Source organism: Falco punctatus (genome assembly GCF_963210335.1).
Source record: "Falco punctatus genome assembly, chromosome: 4".
NCBI classification, from domain to species: domain Eukaryota; kingdom Metazoa; phylum Chordata; class Aves; order Falconiformes; family Falconidae; genus Falco; species Falco punctatus.
The window spans coordinates 50,505,508-50,521,352 of NC_137583.1; the positions used below are offsets into that span (position 1 = coordinate 50,505,508).

The 15,845-nt window shown below is 55.0% G+C and overlaps 1 protein-coding gene across 3 annotated transcripts in view; it reads right to left on the bottom strand.

Moving 5' to 3' along the window:
• Nucleotides 1-4,001: 4,001 nt before the first annotated feature.
• The window catches only part of LOC308061970 (acrosin-like), a 39,041-nt gene continuing 27,197 nt past the window's right edge, over nt 4,002-15,845 (bottom strand). Inside the window, exons 1-9 of one of the 3 annotated variants that reach the window (XM_080382727.1) lie at nt 15,274-15,844; nt 14,762-14,959; nt 14,158-14,423; nt 13,732-13,877; nt 10,969-13,267; nt 8,381-8,549; nt 7,847-8,008; nt 6,894-7,493; nt 4,002-5,252 (exon numbers count right to left, since the gene is read on the bottom strand). In XM_080382727.1, the coding sequence (XP_080238853.1) occupies nt 12,920-13,267; nt 13,732-13,877; nt 14,158-14,423; nt 14,762-14,959; nt 15,274-15,362 (1,047 nt within the window). In that variant the 5' untranslated portion in view covers nt 15,363-15,844 and the 3' untranslated portion in view covers nt 4,002-5,252; nt 6,894-7,493; nt 7,847-8,008; nt 8,381-8,549; nt 10,969-12,919. Of the gene's footprint in view, nt 5,253-6,893; nt 7,494-7,846; nt 8,009-8,380; nt 8,550-10,968; nt 13,878-14,157; nt 14,424-14,761; nt 14,960-15,273; nt 15,845 lie in introns of those variants that run through there. The other 2 variants (XM_080382726.1, XM_080382728.1) reach the window with 2 other exon arrangements.

Consider the following 15,845-nt stretch of genomic DNA (forward strand, 5'->3'; position numbering starts at 1 on the left):
CATTTGCTAACCCTGTCCAGCTCTGGGTATCCAGAGCCACACTCAGCTCACTTGAAAGCGTCTCCTAATAGCAGTATCAAGTATTAAGCTCAGAACTGTATCTCCCTGATGCCTACATGGAAGAAAACTCAAACTGTGCCCCCTTCTCCTTAAGCTGCCTTAGAGCTTGTGAGAGGAATTTCATCCCACTGCTTGGAAAAGTGCCAAGGTTGCAGCTTAAGGGAACTGGAGTTCCCTGGGCCTCAGAGTAATTCTAGAGCTAGAGTGGTGATAGACATCAACTCTAGATCAGACTACACATGCCAGCACTCACCACTGACCCAGCATGGCAACCTCCTTCTGTCCTACCCAAAGGTTTCAAACCCAACACACTGTCTTCCTATGGCAGGAAGCTACCTTATTTATAATTTGCAACACCATTAACGTGTTCCGTGAGACGGGACTACAGATACATTATGCAGACAAGCAAGCCGCCATTTGGAAGCACCGGAGCCTTATGGCGAGACATTTTTACTACAACAGAGACAGCAACGGTGAATAAACAAAGACTGAGTCCTTCTCTGCAGGAGCGGGTTGGAAACTAGGACCATGCATGGCAATCAGTTAGCTGAGGGGAATGTGCTCGAGCTTGTCTAGACAACAATTAACATGATGAGACATGTTTGCAGAGCACAGGGGAGTGGGAGACGGGTGGCGCCAAGGATGGCACCAAGGGAAGGTAACACCTTGCTGTTAATTGCTGGCAGTTAACCACCAATCAGGGATTGCCTAGTATGCAAGGCTTAGCTTCAAGAACCAATCTGTTTAAAACGCGCAGCTTCTGAAAGAGTATAAAAACTCGTGCTTCTGTACAATAAATTGTACCCTTGCATCAAGCTGCGTCCCGTCTCTTCATTCGCCGCAAATTGGTGACCCCGACGTGATGCGTTTAAGGATCTAACGTGAAGGGCTCTCGAATCGCCTATCTGAGCGACATGCAGCGAATCCCACAGAACTTTGAATGATCTGCTGAAAGGAAGCAGGAGCCGGCCAGAAATCCCTCCGGAGTTGAGAGGTGAGCTGTGGGAAATCCATAATGGGGAATCAGGCTTCGTCCCCAGAAAGAGATGTATATGGACTCATGAAGGGTCTTCTAGTCAGATCAGGGAGTCCGTGCCTCAATCTCCTCAAATGGTGACCCCTATGGTGGTGTTCTGAAGCCTTGGAAGAATAAGGACGGAACTGGTCGATAAAAAAGACAGCTCGTGGAAGAGGGCTGCGTTCCGGAGGAGACGTCTTGGCTGAACGATCGTCTTGCTGTCTGGACCAGGCGGACAACCTAAACCCCGAGGATAACACCTGTATTCATTGAGACAGGTGAGCAGCCAAGAAACTTTAGAGACTTTGAAAGAATGAAAGTGTGTACATACAGCAGCCAATTGTGTGATGCTGCCGTGGAGGGGAACTCCGTGTCGGGAATGCATTTAGCATCTTGGTGGCAAATTCTGACTACTCCTTGCGAAGTGTGGACTAATTCTACTAACGGTGCTAAACCAGAGGAAGCTGTAAATTCCACCGACAGCGCGACTCTTCTCAAGACACCATCAGTGATGGCGATTCTGTCCACACCTCCTCTGCCCCCAAAGCTTCTGTCACTGATTGCAGTGACCCTCACAACACAGGACCAAGCACGGGAACAGGACAACTCGGACAATGATTCCATTGACACTGATAAACCTTTTGATCCAGATCCTATAGATCTGGAAAAGGAGCTAGACCTTTCCCCCACCCCCTTGTCTCTCCTGATGCATTGATTGTATTTTTGGGGAGGGTGAAAGGGAGTCTGAGGGATTGGTGACAGGAATGCAAGTGGGAAGCACTTCAGTGGTGGGTTTTGTGAGTCACTATGGCACGTTCAGTATTTTGTCAGATCAGCCTCGAGAGTGGCAGCCTGTGCAATACGAGGCTGTTAAAGAGTTAAGCAAAGCAGTGCGGGAAGGGAGGATTCATAATGAGAGAACAACTAGGTATTGTGAAGGAGAATAGGAAAGTTAACATGGTTATCTCGTGTTTAATAGGTGTCTGCATGCTTGTAGTGATATATAGCTACGTAACTACATGAATGATTTCTGCCCTGAGCCTGGTGGAGCATACAGCTGCGGTTTGTGTGCGGGCTCAGAGATGTAAATAGGGGCTTCTCTGTTATGGTAAAAGTGTTTCTCTTTGCATAAAAAAAGAGGGAATGAAGGGAATGACCCCAGAGGTATGTTCAGAGAAGGCATGCTATGTTTCGAACTTTTTGACTGAACCAGTTCTTGTTTGGTGTGCCCTTCCACCTATGTATAATGTTAATCCAAAAGAAGATGATATTGAATGTCGATAATTTTCTGTAGATGCTAATGTACTAGGAGGCTATGATGGGAACGTATTGCAGCGGTTCTTCTCTTATCCGGAGTAACAGCAGGGAAAGCATTAAAGAGTTAAATCACCCTGTTTGGTAGGCAGTTAAGAATGTGAGTCAAAATTGCCACTGCTTTTTGTTGTTGGTTCAAGGACGTGGCTGTGAGGATTTGGATGGTATGTGCTGCATGGATTTTAGGCGCCCCGTTGCAGCAACATGTTATCAAAATCTGAGAAAATGTCAGCCTTTTTGGCATCCATTCACTGAATTGGTAGTATTGTTTGTTTGCTATTACCTTGGTTGCTGTCATGTTTGCAAGGGCCCTGCAGAACATGGCAAACCTGGTACCAGCTGTTCAAAAACAAAAAGGGGAAATTGTAAAATTGTACGGAACAAAGACAGTGGGTTATTTTGACATTGATAATATGTCTCAGTTGGTTTTTTATTTGTTCTATTACTTATACCTTGTTTTTACTCGTTCGGTTTCAAAGGTTCTTTTTGTGCAACAGGAAGGGAGAGATGCAGGAGCGGGCTGGAAACTAGGACCATGCATGGCAATCAGTTAGCTGAGGGGAATGTGCTCGAGCTTGTCTAGACAACAATTAACATGATGAGACATGTTTGCAGAGCACAGGGGAGTGGGAGACGGGTGGCGCCAAGGATGGCACCAAGGGAAGGTAACACCTTGCTGTTAATTGCTGGCAGTTAACCACCAATCAGGGATTGCCTAGTATGCAAGGCTTAGCTTCAAGAACCAATCTGTTTTAAAAGGCGCAGCTTCTGAAAGTGTATAAAAACGCGTGCTTCTGTATAATAAATTGACATTTGCTTGCATCAAGCTGCGTCCCGTCTCTTCATTCGCCGCACTTCTCCTCAAGGGAAAAGCATGCAGCAGATCAATGACTGTTGAACAGACAGGCAGAATTCTCAGAAAAAGCAACCCCTAACTCCCAGCAAGAAAAAGAAGGTTGTTCCTCTGCAGGACAGAGACGGAGGATGAAGAAAAGGGCAAAAGGAGCAGGACAGAAGTGGAGAGAGTAAAAGAGAAGGGAGCAACAGAATGACAGATAAAGGCAGAATGGAAGAGCAAGCAGGACAAACAAATAGGATGGAGAGCTACAGCGAATCAAAACACAATGGGTTTGTATGGCAAGGTTTGGGGAGGTGGAGGAAAAGGAGGAGAAAGAAGAAACAATGTGTGATCAACTGACCGCAGCTGCCGTTCCCCATCCCCCTGCAGGGAGGAGACAGGGAAATTGGGAGTAAAGTTAAGCCCAGCAGAAGAGAGGGCAGGACGGAAGGTGTTTTGAAGATTTGCTTTTACTGCTCATTCTCCTGTTCTGATTTGACAGCTAATCAGTCACACTCATTTCCCCAAGTTCAGCCTGTTATGCCCATGAAGGTAATGGCAGTCATCTCCCCCATCCTTACGCAGGCTCATGAGCTTTTTATTGTATCTTGTCTTCCCTGTCCAGCGGACAAGGGGGAGCGGTAAAGAGCAGCTTCAGTCCAGCCTGGATCACCCCACCACACACACAAATCACAGCAGCGCAGAGGAGTGGCAGGGAGCGCCAGCGACACAACAGAGAGACAGCGTTCCACAGACCCAGGACTCACCACGGCTCTCACTTTTGGTACCACTGTGAAAATGTGACATTTTAGATGCTTCTTTCTCCTTCTCTCCTTGCGGTCGCTCGTCTGTCCTCCATTTAAGGTCACCTGTGGGTGTCTCACCTCACAGCTCTCCCTCACAAGACAAGGCCTCCTGGACACGTAACCTCGCTCCCTTGTATGCCCGGAGGCCGCAATACGCTTTGGGTTACGCACAGACCCTGCTGTGCACACTGGCAGCCAGGCCTGCTGCGGGCTGCAGAGGTGGATCCTTCCTCATCCGCAGGGGCAGGCTCTTTGGTGCCTGCAGCAGGAGGCAGCTGCTAGCCACATGGCCTTGGACGACTTCTCTTTTGCCTTTCCCTGGCCTGTCCAGCTCCTGCCGCAGCAGCTCCTGCCCACAGCCAGGCTGTGCCCCCTGGTCCCCTCTTGCACACGCACTCCGGAGGGAGCAAGGCCAGGCAGAAACAACCTCCGCCAGCCTAAGGCAGGTGCAGCCAACGGCATCCCCAGGGGAGGAACAGCCTGCAGCGTCCTCAGCCCAGCCCCTGGCAGAGGGAAAGAAGCACAAGTGACCATTATTGGCGTCGCTTGGCCCTGGCTGGAGCCCCTCCTGCCGCAGGGCCTTCCTGAGCAGCAGTGGGGGGCCAGTGGCCGCTTTCATGGCAGCACTGAGGGGCTGCCTGGAGCTGGGGGCCCAGCTGCGGGAGAGATGCTGCAGCAGGGCAGGCAGCAGCATGGGGCAAGTGGGGCCACAGTAGGCTCAGCAGGTCTGGTGAGCTAGGGAGGCACCCGGGGCTGGCGACTGCGCCTGTGGGGTGGCCTCCTGCTTCCCCTCCTCCCTCCCCTCAGCCCCCAGCCCCTCCAGGACTGCCCAGACACAGATCATGGGCGGCTGAAGCTTCCCATTCCCCCCACCACCATCACCTCGAGGCAGCCAGCGGGCAGGAGACCGCCTCAACCCGTCACAGGGGCTCACTTGCCTCACCCATGGTCCTGGCACTCCCCACACCGTCAGCTCCCAGGCAGACGCCTGACACCCCCCTGTATCTCATGATGCCCCGTAACGCCCCGCTGTATCCCATAATGCCTCCCAACAGCCTCACCACATTCCCTAAGGAATGTTGGTTACTTTACCCATTTTCTTCTCCAGGAAGTGACAAGCATTCCCGCTGCTGCAGAAAATCAGTACTGCTGGCTGAGCTGGAGGGACGGGAGCTGTTCTCTGCACAGCTGAGGCCTGCCAGCTTTCCCCAGCCAGCTGCATCCAGTTGTGCAACACAGGAGAAAAACAGAGAGAATCAAACGATGAAAATGGCAAATGGATGAAAATTGGGGATCTTATCCAAAAAAATCTGAGTAGGTAAGGCATGCTACAAGGACAAAACTCCACGCTTTTGCTTCATTGAGAACTCACTGTTATTTCATCTCCCCTCCTCCTCAAGCTTCTGCCCAGTGTTTTCAGCAGTATCAGGGGACTCATTCTGCACCTGCCCAAACTAGGACAAATCCTGCACCAAACCTGGGTTATTCATTGACTGTGAAGCTCCAGCACCGAAGGAACTCTCTGAACGAGCTCATCTGAGAAAGCGTGTAATAGCAAAAAAACCCTTTAATCAATGATTCTCTGCCTGGCAGCCATCCTGAAAGCAGAACCCGTACTTTCCCCGAAGAAAGCTTTTTGTGATACCCTGCTCCTACGAGGCGCCACTTTTCTGTAACCCGCCGGTGCTGGGCCGAACTCCCCCCTGCCGCGGGGGCTCCGCAGGCGCCGCTCCCTGCCCGCACCGGGGCTACGGGCACCTGCGCCAAGGCAGCGCCCGGCGCTCCCGGCACAGCGCGGCCGCCCCCCGGCAGCGCAGCCCCACGCCCCCCAGCGCGGCTCCGGCACCCCCGGCCCCGCTCCCCGCCCCGGCCCGGGCCCCGCCGCCCCCCCCGGCGCTCTCCCCCGTGCCCGCCGCTCGCCGCCCCGGCCCCCGCTCACCGGCCCCGGCGCGGCCGCGACCCGGCGGCTCTCAGCGGCCGCTCCGCTCCCCGCCCCGGCCCCGCCGCCGCCGCCGGCCCCGCTGCCCGCCCCGGGGTCCCCCCGCCCCGGCCCTCAGCCGGAGCCCCGCGCGGAAAGGAGCCCTGGCCCGACGCCTCCCCCGGGCTCCCTCGCAGCCCCTCGCCCGGCGCCAAGGGGGCGCGGACGCAGCCGGGGGGGAGGCGGCGGGTTACTCGGGGCACGGGGAGCGAGCCCCGGGAGCGAGCCTGCTGCGGGGCTGGGGGCCTCCACGCACCCCCTGCCGCGGGACGCCTCCGCCATAGTTCCCGCAGCCCAGCTAACAGGCGGCCCCCAGCAGAGGAGAGTGACAGCCCCCGGCGGCCAATCAGAGCGAGCGTCCGCTCAGGGGAGGGCGGCACTACACCAGGGATTCCCTGTTGATGTTAGAGCCCTGTCCTGCTGCTGCCCTCACCGATGAGGTCCCTCTTTCCCACCACCACCTTCAGCAGCACCTGAGCATCCTTCTCCTCCTGCTGCACCGCCTGGCTACCCCAGACACCCTTGGGGCCGCCAGCTGCCCTGACAGGGGCCACTGGGGCCAAAGCGCGGCTCGTGGCAGCCAGGGGGTTCAGGAGCAGCCCGGCAGAACGGGGCCAGTGCAGGCCCTGGGAGTGCTACCAAAATTATACCCAGGAAAACTCTCCAAACCAAATGATAGTTCACAAAGCTGACCCTGGGTTATGGCAGCACGGGGTGCATGGGGCAGCTTTCCTCCTAACACGCACACCAACATGCTCGGGGGTACACAGTATATACGGTAGAGTACTTGCATCGTACAGTACTATTCATTGCATTCAGGCACAAAATTGGTTACCAGTTTCATGCTTCTAATGCAAATTAGTAACTGCAACATCTTACCGCCTCGTCTCCTCTTGCAGCCAGAACTTTTTCACTTGGAGACTTCTTTCTGCATCATTTATGTAATGGTATTCTTATCGTTATTTGTTCCTTCCCCAGATTGACTCCCTTGGTTAGAAGTCCTTTCAGTCATCAGTTCTGATGACTTGAGACGGTGGGCACTTGAGAACTAACCACATGAGAGGGTGGCCCAGCCTGACCCAAACCGCCAGCATATCCCTGTTAATGAGATCAGTTTGGAAATTCAGGAGTTTAGGCAGCAGGAGGGGATTGCACAGTGGCCATTTCCAGCAGCTCCTCTGGTGACACATGGCTGCAGAACGAGGCATGCTGCCAGCCGCCCTTATGCATGATGAGAAGTTCCCGACCCAGAGCCATCCCACTCAGGCCACACAGGCACTTGGCTGCCCGTCACCCTTTATTGCTGACGGCTGGAGCTGCCTAACTTCCTGCTCGGTGGCCGGGGTGGTGGGGGTTTGGCCAGGGACCCCCACTCCCGCTCAGCTGCCGTGGTGCTGGAGTCACTCTGAAGGGGCTGGACGAGGAGTCCTGGTGGCGCCTGGCAGAGCTGCCCATGGGATGAGGCTGGCCTGGCAGTACCTGGGGTTGAGAATCAGGGCTTAGCCCCCCTGCAGCCTCCAGGGCGGGTGCTGGCTGCGGGCAGCTCTGCCAGCCCAGGACGGGGCAGGCAGCAGGGGCACCTGCCCTGCCAGAGACACCCCGAAACGGGGTCCTGGCCCACACCCTGAAGCAGACAGGCTGCAGTCCCACACTGGCCAGGGCTGCCCTGCCATGGCTCCCCACCTTGCTCCAGCTCCAGCTCCAACGCGGGGACCAGCTGCCCCATGCACCAGCCCTCCCCCTCCATCCTGTTTCACCCCTCTCCATCCCATTCCAGACCCCCTCCCACCCTGCCCGGCTGGGGGCACCGACCCTTGCTCACCCCCACCCACCGGCTTACAGAAGGGTGCCCTCTCCTCCGCAGTGCCCTGACGGGGCCATACCCAGCTGGCTGCACGAGGTCCCACCCTGCAGGGCTGTGAGAGCAGGCAGCCGGTGTCCAGCACGTCCCTCTGCTGATCTTGGCCTTATCCATCAGGGATCCTGGCAGGAAACTGCAGTGGGAGATAGGCTGGGGGGAGCCAGGGGGAACACTGGCACCCCAGAGGTTCCCTGCCCACCCTGCCGTCCCCTTGGCTGTTGCTGGATCCCATCCCCAAGTGTACCCTGGCCGTACCCTCCTTGCCCACGAGCAGAGGAAGCTGCCTGTCCCGTCAGCCCCTGTAGGTGCAGCCGTCCTGGCCCAACAGCTCTATCTCGTCATTGTGCTGGGAGGGAGAGAGCAGGCTGGCTGAAACACGGGGCTGAATTCAGCATCCCCAGGCAACCCTCCCACACTCAGCTCTCCCTGCAGAAACTGAGACTCACCTACCTCCCCATGCTCAGCATCTCCCTCCCCGCCTTGATCACCCCCACCATGTCCCTACCTTTGTCATCCCTACCTGGATGGGCAACTGGGTGTGGGGCTGGTGCAGCTGCGGGGTCCTGGGTGGTTGAGGCTGGCAGCTGGGCCACTGCTGCAGCAAGGTGGTGAGGGTGTGCCTTCCGCCACACTGCAGCGGCATGCTGGGGTACTGGTGTTCAGGCATCTGCTCCCTGTGGGATGGGGCACGGTGATGCTTGGCGCCTGGCACCGTGGCACCCCGTGCTTCACCCTATGACACCTATGAATCTCCGTGACAGCTCTCTGGGATAATAGCGACATTGGTCATAAACACTGAGGTTGCTTACAAAGAAGTCGTATTGCATCGCGAGTTGAAGTCCCCCCGGTGGGTCAGAGTCCCCCTGGGATATTTGAAGTGCACAATTGTCTAATCCATATGCTGTTACGCGGATGCCCAGAGCCCAGATTTTGCCTCACGCTCATGTGAAACTTTGTTGGATTTTTTTTGCTGGATTTTGCCTCTGTCCAGTTTTGTTTGCAGGGTTTGGTTTAGGTATTGAGTGTTTGTGATTTTGAAACTTTGTACACATGGGATCTGGTCATTCTACTAGAGGGAGCTGGTTCTTCAGAGTTCTTTTGGGTTGTTTATTAAGATGCTGGAGCAAGTTTTGGGGTGACCCCTCACTCAGAAAAAATGGGCCGAATATTGTCATCACTGGTGGCCCTTTTATACCTTAGGTGATCAAGAGAAATGGCCTAGGAAGGGAAGCTCCAATACAGCATGGCAGTTCATGTTCTTTTGGTACATGCAAAGGACAATGGGAAGAAGTCCCATAAGTGGGTTTGGTTTTTTGGCCTTGAGAAAGGATCATGGAACAAGAAGTAAATACACATTCATGATACTTGATGGTAATGTATTAATAATGATGGAGGGGAAGTTAATTATTAATTGCCTTGGTGTTGTTCTGCTTGTAGTATTGGGAAAAGGTGTTTGAAAGGGGAGAATGAAGAAGAGGATGTGCAATTTCTGGTTTCAGGGCAGTGTTGCTGGTAATAGGGAGAGATTTTTGCTGAAGGAAAAAGAATGGTGTTGGGGAAAGCTCAGGAAGAGGATGCGAGGATAAATGGCTTTCACTGCTTTGTTTGTGGGGTAGTCAGCTCCAGATAGAAGAAGAAAGATGCAAAAAGGTCGCTGCTATGCGTGGAAATGTTTGTAACTCGGTTGCTAGAAACTGCTTAAAAGGTTTATAATAACTGAGAGGAATTGAGGGGGGAGGGTGAGGGGGGGGTGTTGGGGGGGGGGGTTGTGTGGTAGAAAAAGAAAAAAAAAAAGAGCAAATAAAAAGAAACAAAATGCCCCAGCCTTGGCACTTACCCAAATCCAAAGCTCATCTCAGGGAGGAGTTTCCCGAGAGGACGAGAACGTGGAAGAGGACAAAGAAGAGGAGGAAATCTAAGGACTAGAGTCCCTCTGGGGAAAGATCAGTGTGTGATTTGAGAGGAAAAAGAACACAGGGAAAATAGATGACTAAGGAAACAATCAACTAATGAGATCCCCCCGCCTGCATCCGTTGCAGAGGCAGATCTGCCTGTGATTGGTACGAAAGATTCAGATTGACGGGAACCGGGGTCTGAGGAATTGTACTTACTGCCCAGCTGAAAGCCTGGCTTCAGTTAAGCTGGGGAGTGAAACAGTGACATTCTTAGTTGGTACAGGAGCAAGAGTCTGTGCTAAGAGCTGTAAAGGACCTACGAGGAAGTTTTCTATGTCAGTGATTGCTGCCATGGGAAATTGAGAACCCAGACCTTTCTTTACACATGAATGATCGTACATGAGAGAATGTCCCCCGCCTCTGATGGGAAGAGGCTTATGGAAGGAACTGGAGCACAGATAACTTTTGATCAGAATGAAGGTGGGATACATATTCCACAACAGAATGCCTGGAAGGCACAGTTATATCTGGAATATTACTCGATAACGAAGAAAGCTGACTATAAGGCAGAGGAAATGGAAGCCCCTTCTGAAATCATGAATGCAGCAATTCCTTTGGTCTGGGGAACTGAGCAGCCTGGAAGAGCTGAATCAGCAGAACCAGTAAGTGTGGAATTGAACGTGGGAGTTGAAACTCCCCAAAGATCTTTCTCAGCTGGGAAAATCCCCGACCCAAATGAGAAACACTACTTGGGATTGGGTTGGGTTTTAATGGCAATGTTGTGGTGTCAGTCACAGAATTCAAGTCTGGAAGGTTAGCCTCATGCTGATAAAGCTTCTGGCTGGCTTGTGATGGGCAGCTCTAGGTGGTGGTGGGAAGCCAAGTGGGAAGAGTGAATGTTGTGATCCCTGCACCTGAAACAGCCAGTAGGAAAAATTTCTCCTGATGCTGCTGAGGGCTTGCTTATCTTTTGTCCTCGTTCTTCACATTTCTGTCCTTTTTTCTTTAATCTTCTGGCCGCCAGAAGCCTCTTGCTTCTGTCTTTTGGCGTTTCTTTCCACTTGTGCTGTCACCCCACCCTGCACAGCCAAGTTCTCCCTTCCTGGGCTTTTGGTTTTCACTTGCTGGCCAGAGCCTGCAAACTCGGAGTGATCTGGCACATGTCGGACAAGGGAGCATTTCTCATGCTGCCGCTGACCTGCCCATCCACTGAACAGCAGAGCAGATGCTCTGTGGTCGCTTCAGCAACATGCACTTCCTCCTCCTCCAGAGAGGGGATGGTGAAGCCTTTGACTCCTGTGAGAATCCTTAGGGGACGTCTGCCGGTTGGTTGGCCTCAAGAGGGGCCACAAGGTCAAACTTTACTTTGTGTCGAGCGTGCATAAACGCTTTCCTTTCTTTCTGGCCAATTTTTTAAAGAACGGGTAGAACATACACACACAGAGGCAGGCAATTGAGTGGAAGCATGCAAGTGCATTTGGGCCAAAGGATGGCGACCGGTCCTGCCCAGCTCCATGTACCAGCACATCTCCATCTCACCAGCGCTGAGCGGCTGCAGCCATCACTGCTCCCAGCCCTCGGCCGTGGGGCCAGCCGGCACCAGTGCCATTACCAACGCCACTGCCAACACCAGCAGCACCTCTGCCCCTGTGCCACTGCACCGTCAGCGCTGGCAGCTGGTCCGGGGGCTCCTGTTCTGTCTCCTGCATGGCGGCAGTGCCCAGCAGACCCGCTGGCACATGGTGGTGGTGATGCGGGGCCAGTGTTGCTGCGGGATGGCCACCCTCCCGCTGCGGGCTGTGGCCGGCCAGTATCCAGGGAGTATGCCCACAGCCAGCGGGGCTTCATGGTGCCATTGTGATGTCACTAGTGACGTGAGCCACTCTTTTCATCATCTCTTCTTTCTCTCCCGTCCTTCCCAAGGCTGAAGCCCTTAATTAGGAATCTCTTCAGTCATCAATTTTGACAACTTTACAGGGGGTCAGCTTGACCTCACCTTTGTGCACACAAGTCTTACACATGCAATTCAACACAATATGAGAGTTTAGCACTCACTCAGAGTCCCCTAATTTGGGAGTTTATATGACAGAGCCAGTGCTGCCTCCCTGCCCACCCGGTGATCTCTGCCGCAGAGTTGCTTTGGGTTTCCTTGCCCACTCTGTTACGGAGCAGCTAGAGCCGGCAGGCTTCTGAACACTGTGGGATTTCTCCTTTCAGGTCTGGTTGATCTGAATGAGGTGGGCACCTGGGGGGCTGCTCCTATGCCAACCTAAATGGATATTCCCACGCGCGTGCAGCTGTATTCCAAAGAGCCAGACATGCACATACACACAGAGAGAGTGCCACAATGAATGTGAAGGGCAAAACAGATTGACACAGACAAAGCAATACCTTGACAAGCATCCCGGCAGATGTAACCACTGCTTACATCCATGTGAATGCAGTCCAGGCCTTTCCTGGGTTTCCAGAGGATCAAGATGGCATGTTCTACTGAAACAGAAACACAGCTTCACTCCCTGGATTCATAAGCACAGCGTGTTCATAGAGGACGCAGATAACGGTCTAGAAATTAAGTCCATGTCATATGTGGGGCTCAAAGCCAAGGCTCCCTCAGCAGTGCCTGGTGCAAGCCTTGGGTTTTTCTAGATCTCTGTTTCCTGGGCCCTGAGAGTCCACGTTCAAGTTCGCTTGCGCCTCATACAGACGCACACAGGGATCCCACCAGGAGCGGGCCTAAGGCATTCTGTGCTTCCAACTGCCATCCCCAAGGCCCTGAGCCCCGCAGTGACCTGCCTTCCCTTGTTCCACTGCACCCTCATCCTCCTTGCTCAGCAGGCAGAGCTTCAGCCCTTTGCTGTGACCCTTTGTGCCCGACTTGTCTGTCCGCAGCCTGCTTCCTTCGGCAGGTGCCGGGTGTGGAAGTCCTGGCCTTGCACACGAGACTGAAGAGGACTGGCGCCTGGTTAGCCACAGAAATGAAACACTTTATTGCAGGGACTCAGCCAGCTGAGCTCTTCCGTTGAGAGGAGCGCGGGCAGGACAGAGCAGGCCTTTGACACTGAGGCCGCCATTGCATCAGCAGGCATTGCCCCAGCGGGAAATGGTGGTGGCGCGCTGCAGCCAGCCCTGGATCCTCTTCGTCCTACTGCTCAAAAATTTTCTCCCTTTAGGAAATGCACAAACTCTTGCAGCCGAGTAAGTAAATCCCGCAGCTTCTGCACTGGAAATGGGCAGGGTGTAAACCTTCCCACTTCTGTTGGTGTTGGCCTTGGCCTCTGAACAGGAGTGGAGGTGAAGGCTGGCTGCGGCATTGCAGTAGTCGCTACTGCTGTGTGCAGGCCCATCTGTTCCAGGATCCAGTTGTAGAAGTGCTGGGTGGAGGTGTAGACTCCGGGCTTCTTTGCTCTCGCACAGCCCATCCCCCAGCTGGTCAGGCCAACAAGCCAGAAGTAGTCAGCGCTCTTGTCTTGGCACACAAGAGGCCCACCGCTGTCCCCCTGCAGCAGAGGAGAGAGGATAAAGGGGTTGTTGGGTGGCCACCGTCAGCCCAGTGGCTGGCTCCTTCCCTCTCGTGGCACTTCCAGAGCTGTATTTAGTGGCCAGCCAAGCTCTGGAGAAGCTTGCCTGGGAGGGGGCGGTGGGCCTGTAAGGCAGGGCTCACTCTCCCTGCGGCACACTTGTCCTGCAGGTGCTGCAGAAGGATGTTGCACGTTTGGGATGGTGAAGCTCTGGGCTGCCAAGGGCACTGGGTGGGCTTTGTGGACATAGTGCCAGGCCTCTGGGACAAGGCAGGCAGGCCCTGGGCAAAGGCATGCAAAAGGGGAAGGGGGGTAAGGCCCTCAGCAGTGGGACACAGCAATGGGAGTGTGAGTGGCCAGGAAAAGCCCGTGACGGTGCAGGTTTGGGCAGTTGTGGCAGGGCTGCCCGTGCTGCCGGGGCTTGGCTTGTAGCACGCTCCTACCTGGCAGGTGTCGATGCCACCCTGCGGATAGCCAGCACAGATGTTGTGGGTGTGGATGGCCCCTTTGTACCAGCCGCTGCTGTTACAGACCCCGGCATCAATGAGGTGGACCTGGGCCTCCTGCAGCACATATGCCGATCCTCCAGCTGTGAAGAGCACAGAAAGAAATGAACACCCAGCAGCTCACTGCTCCTTCCCTGCGTGACTGAAGCCCTATCCCGGGGCTCGGCTTTGCATGTGGGGAGGCGCTGGACCGCTCCTTCCTTTCTGCCTTGCTCTGGGTCAGTGGCTCACGCCTCCCTCTCTAAGAGGCATACGTCCCCACAGCCTGATTCTGGCTTTTGCCTCTGCCGTCAGGAAGAGCAACCTGCCTCCCCAAGCTGGCCAAGCTTGCACACGCAACGTGACTACATTTTGGGAGCTCACCTCTTGCAATCCTGGCACCCCAGCCACTGACGTAGCACTCTGTCAGCTCCGAGACTCTCAGCGAGGCATCGGGCACGCAGGCAAGCTGTACATAGCTGTTGCACTGGACAGGCTGCTCCAGTTCCAGCAAGGCAATGTCGTTTCTTTGAGTGACATTACTGTAGTGCTGGTGAACCAGCAGCCGCTTGATGTTGCGCACCTGGGCCTTAGGGCCCAGCTGAGTCAACCGGGTGGCACCTACCACCACCTGCCACATGGTGATGTTCCTGGAAGGCAGATGGAGAGAGGTCTCAGAGGGAGCAGAGCCACATGCTGCAGCAGCACAGCAGTCGCCCTGCCTTCTGCTTGGCAAGGCAGAGAGGAAAGCAGTGCTTGGGAGGGTGCGACAGACCACATGCTCTTTGGGCTCAAGGAATTTCAAACTGGGGACTGCTGGGAAGCAGTGGCACAAGCTCAGCCTTCTCCTGAGCAGCCTCTCGGCAGGGCTCCGGAGTGCCCAGTCACTGGGCGTACTGCAGAGTAACGGGACAGGAGTAGCATGTGCTGTTGCGCTCAGGGCACTTGCTAGTGTGTGGGGCTAGCCCCAATCCCTGGTCCTTCTTACCTGGCCTCGATGAAGCATTGGGCTGATGTGAGGACCCACTGTGGCCTGATGAGGGAGCCCCCGCAGATGTGCGCCATGCCTCCTTCCAAGGGAGCCTCGATGCTGACGATCCAGGGCCAGACCCCTGGCTGGGCATCTGTGCCACCCACGATACGCAACTTGCCATAGCGAAAAGCAATGGGCCGCCCACAGCTCCCCCTGTAACCAGAAATTCCTTACTATGTTGCTGGATGGCTTGCACCGTTCTGGCTAAAGTCCAGCCGTCTTCCCTCCCCACAACACATGGCCAGAAGGGCCGAGGAAACCCATGGGGCGTGCGCCTGCTCCACTCGCCCCGCTTTCTGCTTCAGCCCGTAGACGAGTTGTGCCGGTAGCCTGGATGCTGGCAAGCAGCTGAGCCTCCCACATGGCCTTCAAGAACCTCTGGGATGGCCATGGGGGACAAGCAGGACCCCTCCAGAGAAGCTCACAAGGGTTGCCCAATCTCCCCCCCAGAGCCTCAGGCCACTTACCCACAGCTATCCCATGTGCCGTGCACAGGACAGCACATGGCCAGCAGGACAACGAGGAGGAGGAGAACATCCATCACTACCAGCAACATGTGGCAGCTGCAAGAACGAGGGCTTGTCACCACCAGTGTGGCTGCCGACGTACTGCCTGCAGGATTCCTGTTGCCTGGGGTTCTCTTGGATGCGGGGCTGATGTCACAGAGTGCCTGGTTCCAGGTGCTGGGCGTGGTGGCGGTGGGGGAGGGACGGGTAGCAACAGGAGGGGCTCCAAGCAGGACTGGAGGCAGAAGCTGAGATCACACACCTCCGACAGAGCCCCACGCAATGCCCTGCTTGCACGACCAGGCTGGGCAGGCCCCGTGGCAGGCAGCAGCGCCTGGCTCCCAGCTCTGCCTGCTAACAGCTCACAGGGCAGCACCAAGCGTGGCCTCGCAGCCTCTTTGGGAAGTTCCCTGCCACCCTGCTCTCTGCAGCCCTGTGCCACCAGGTCCTTCTCAAAAAACAGACACCAGAGAACAGCGCTACTACAGGCAGTACGTACATGCTTCGGTGTCCAAGAGCCAATGTCTCTTATG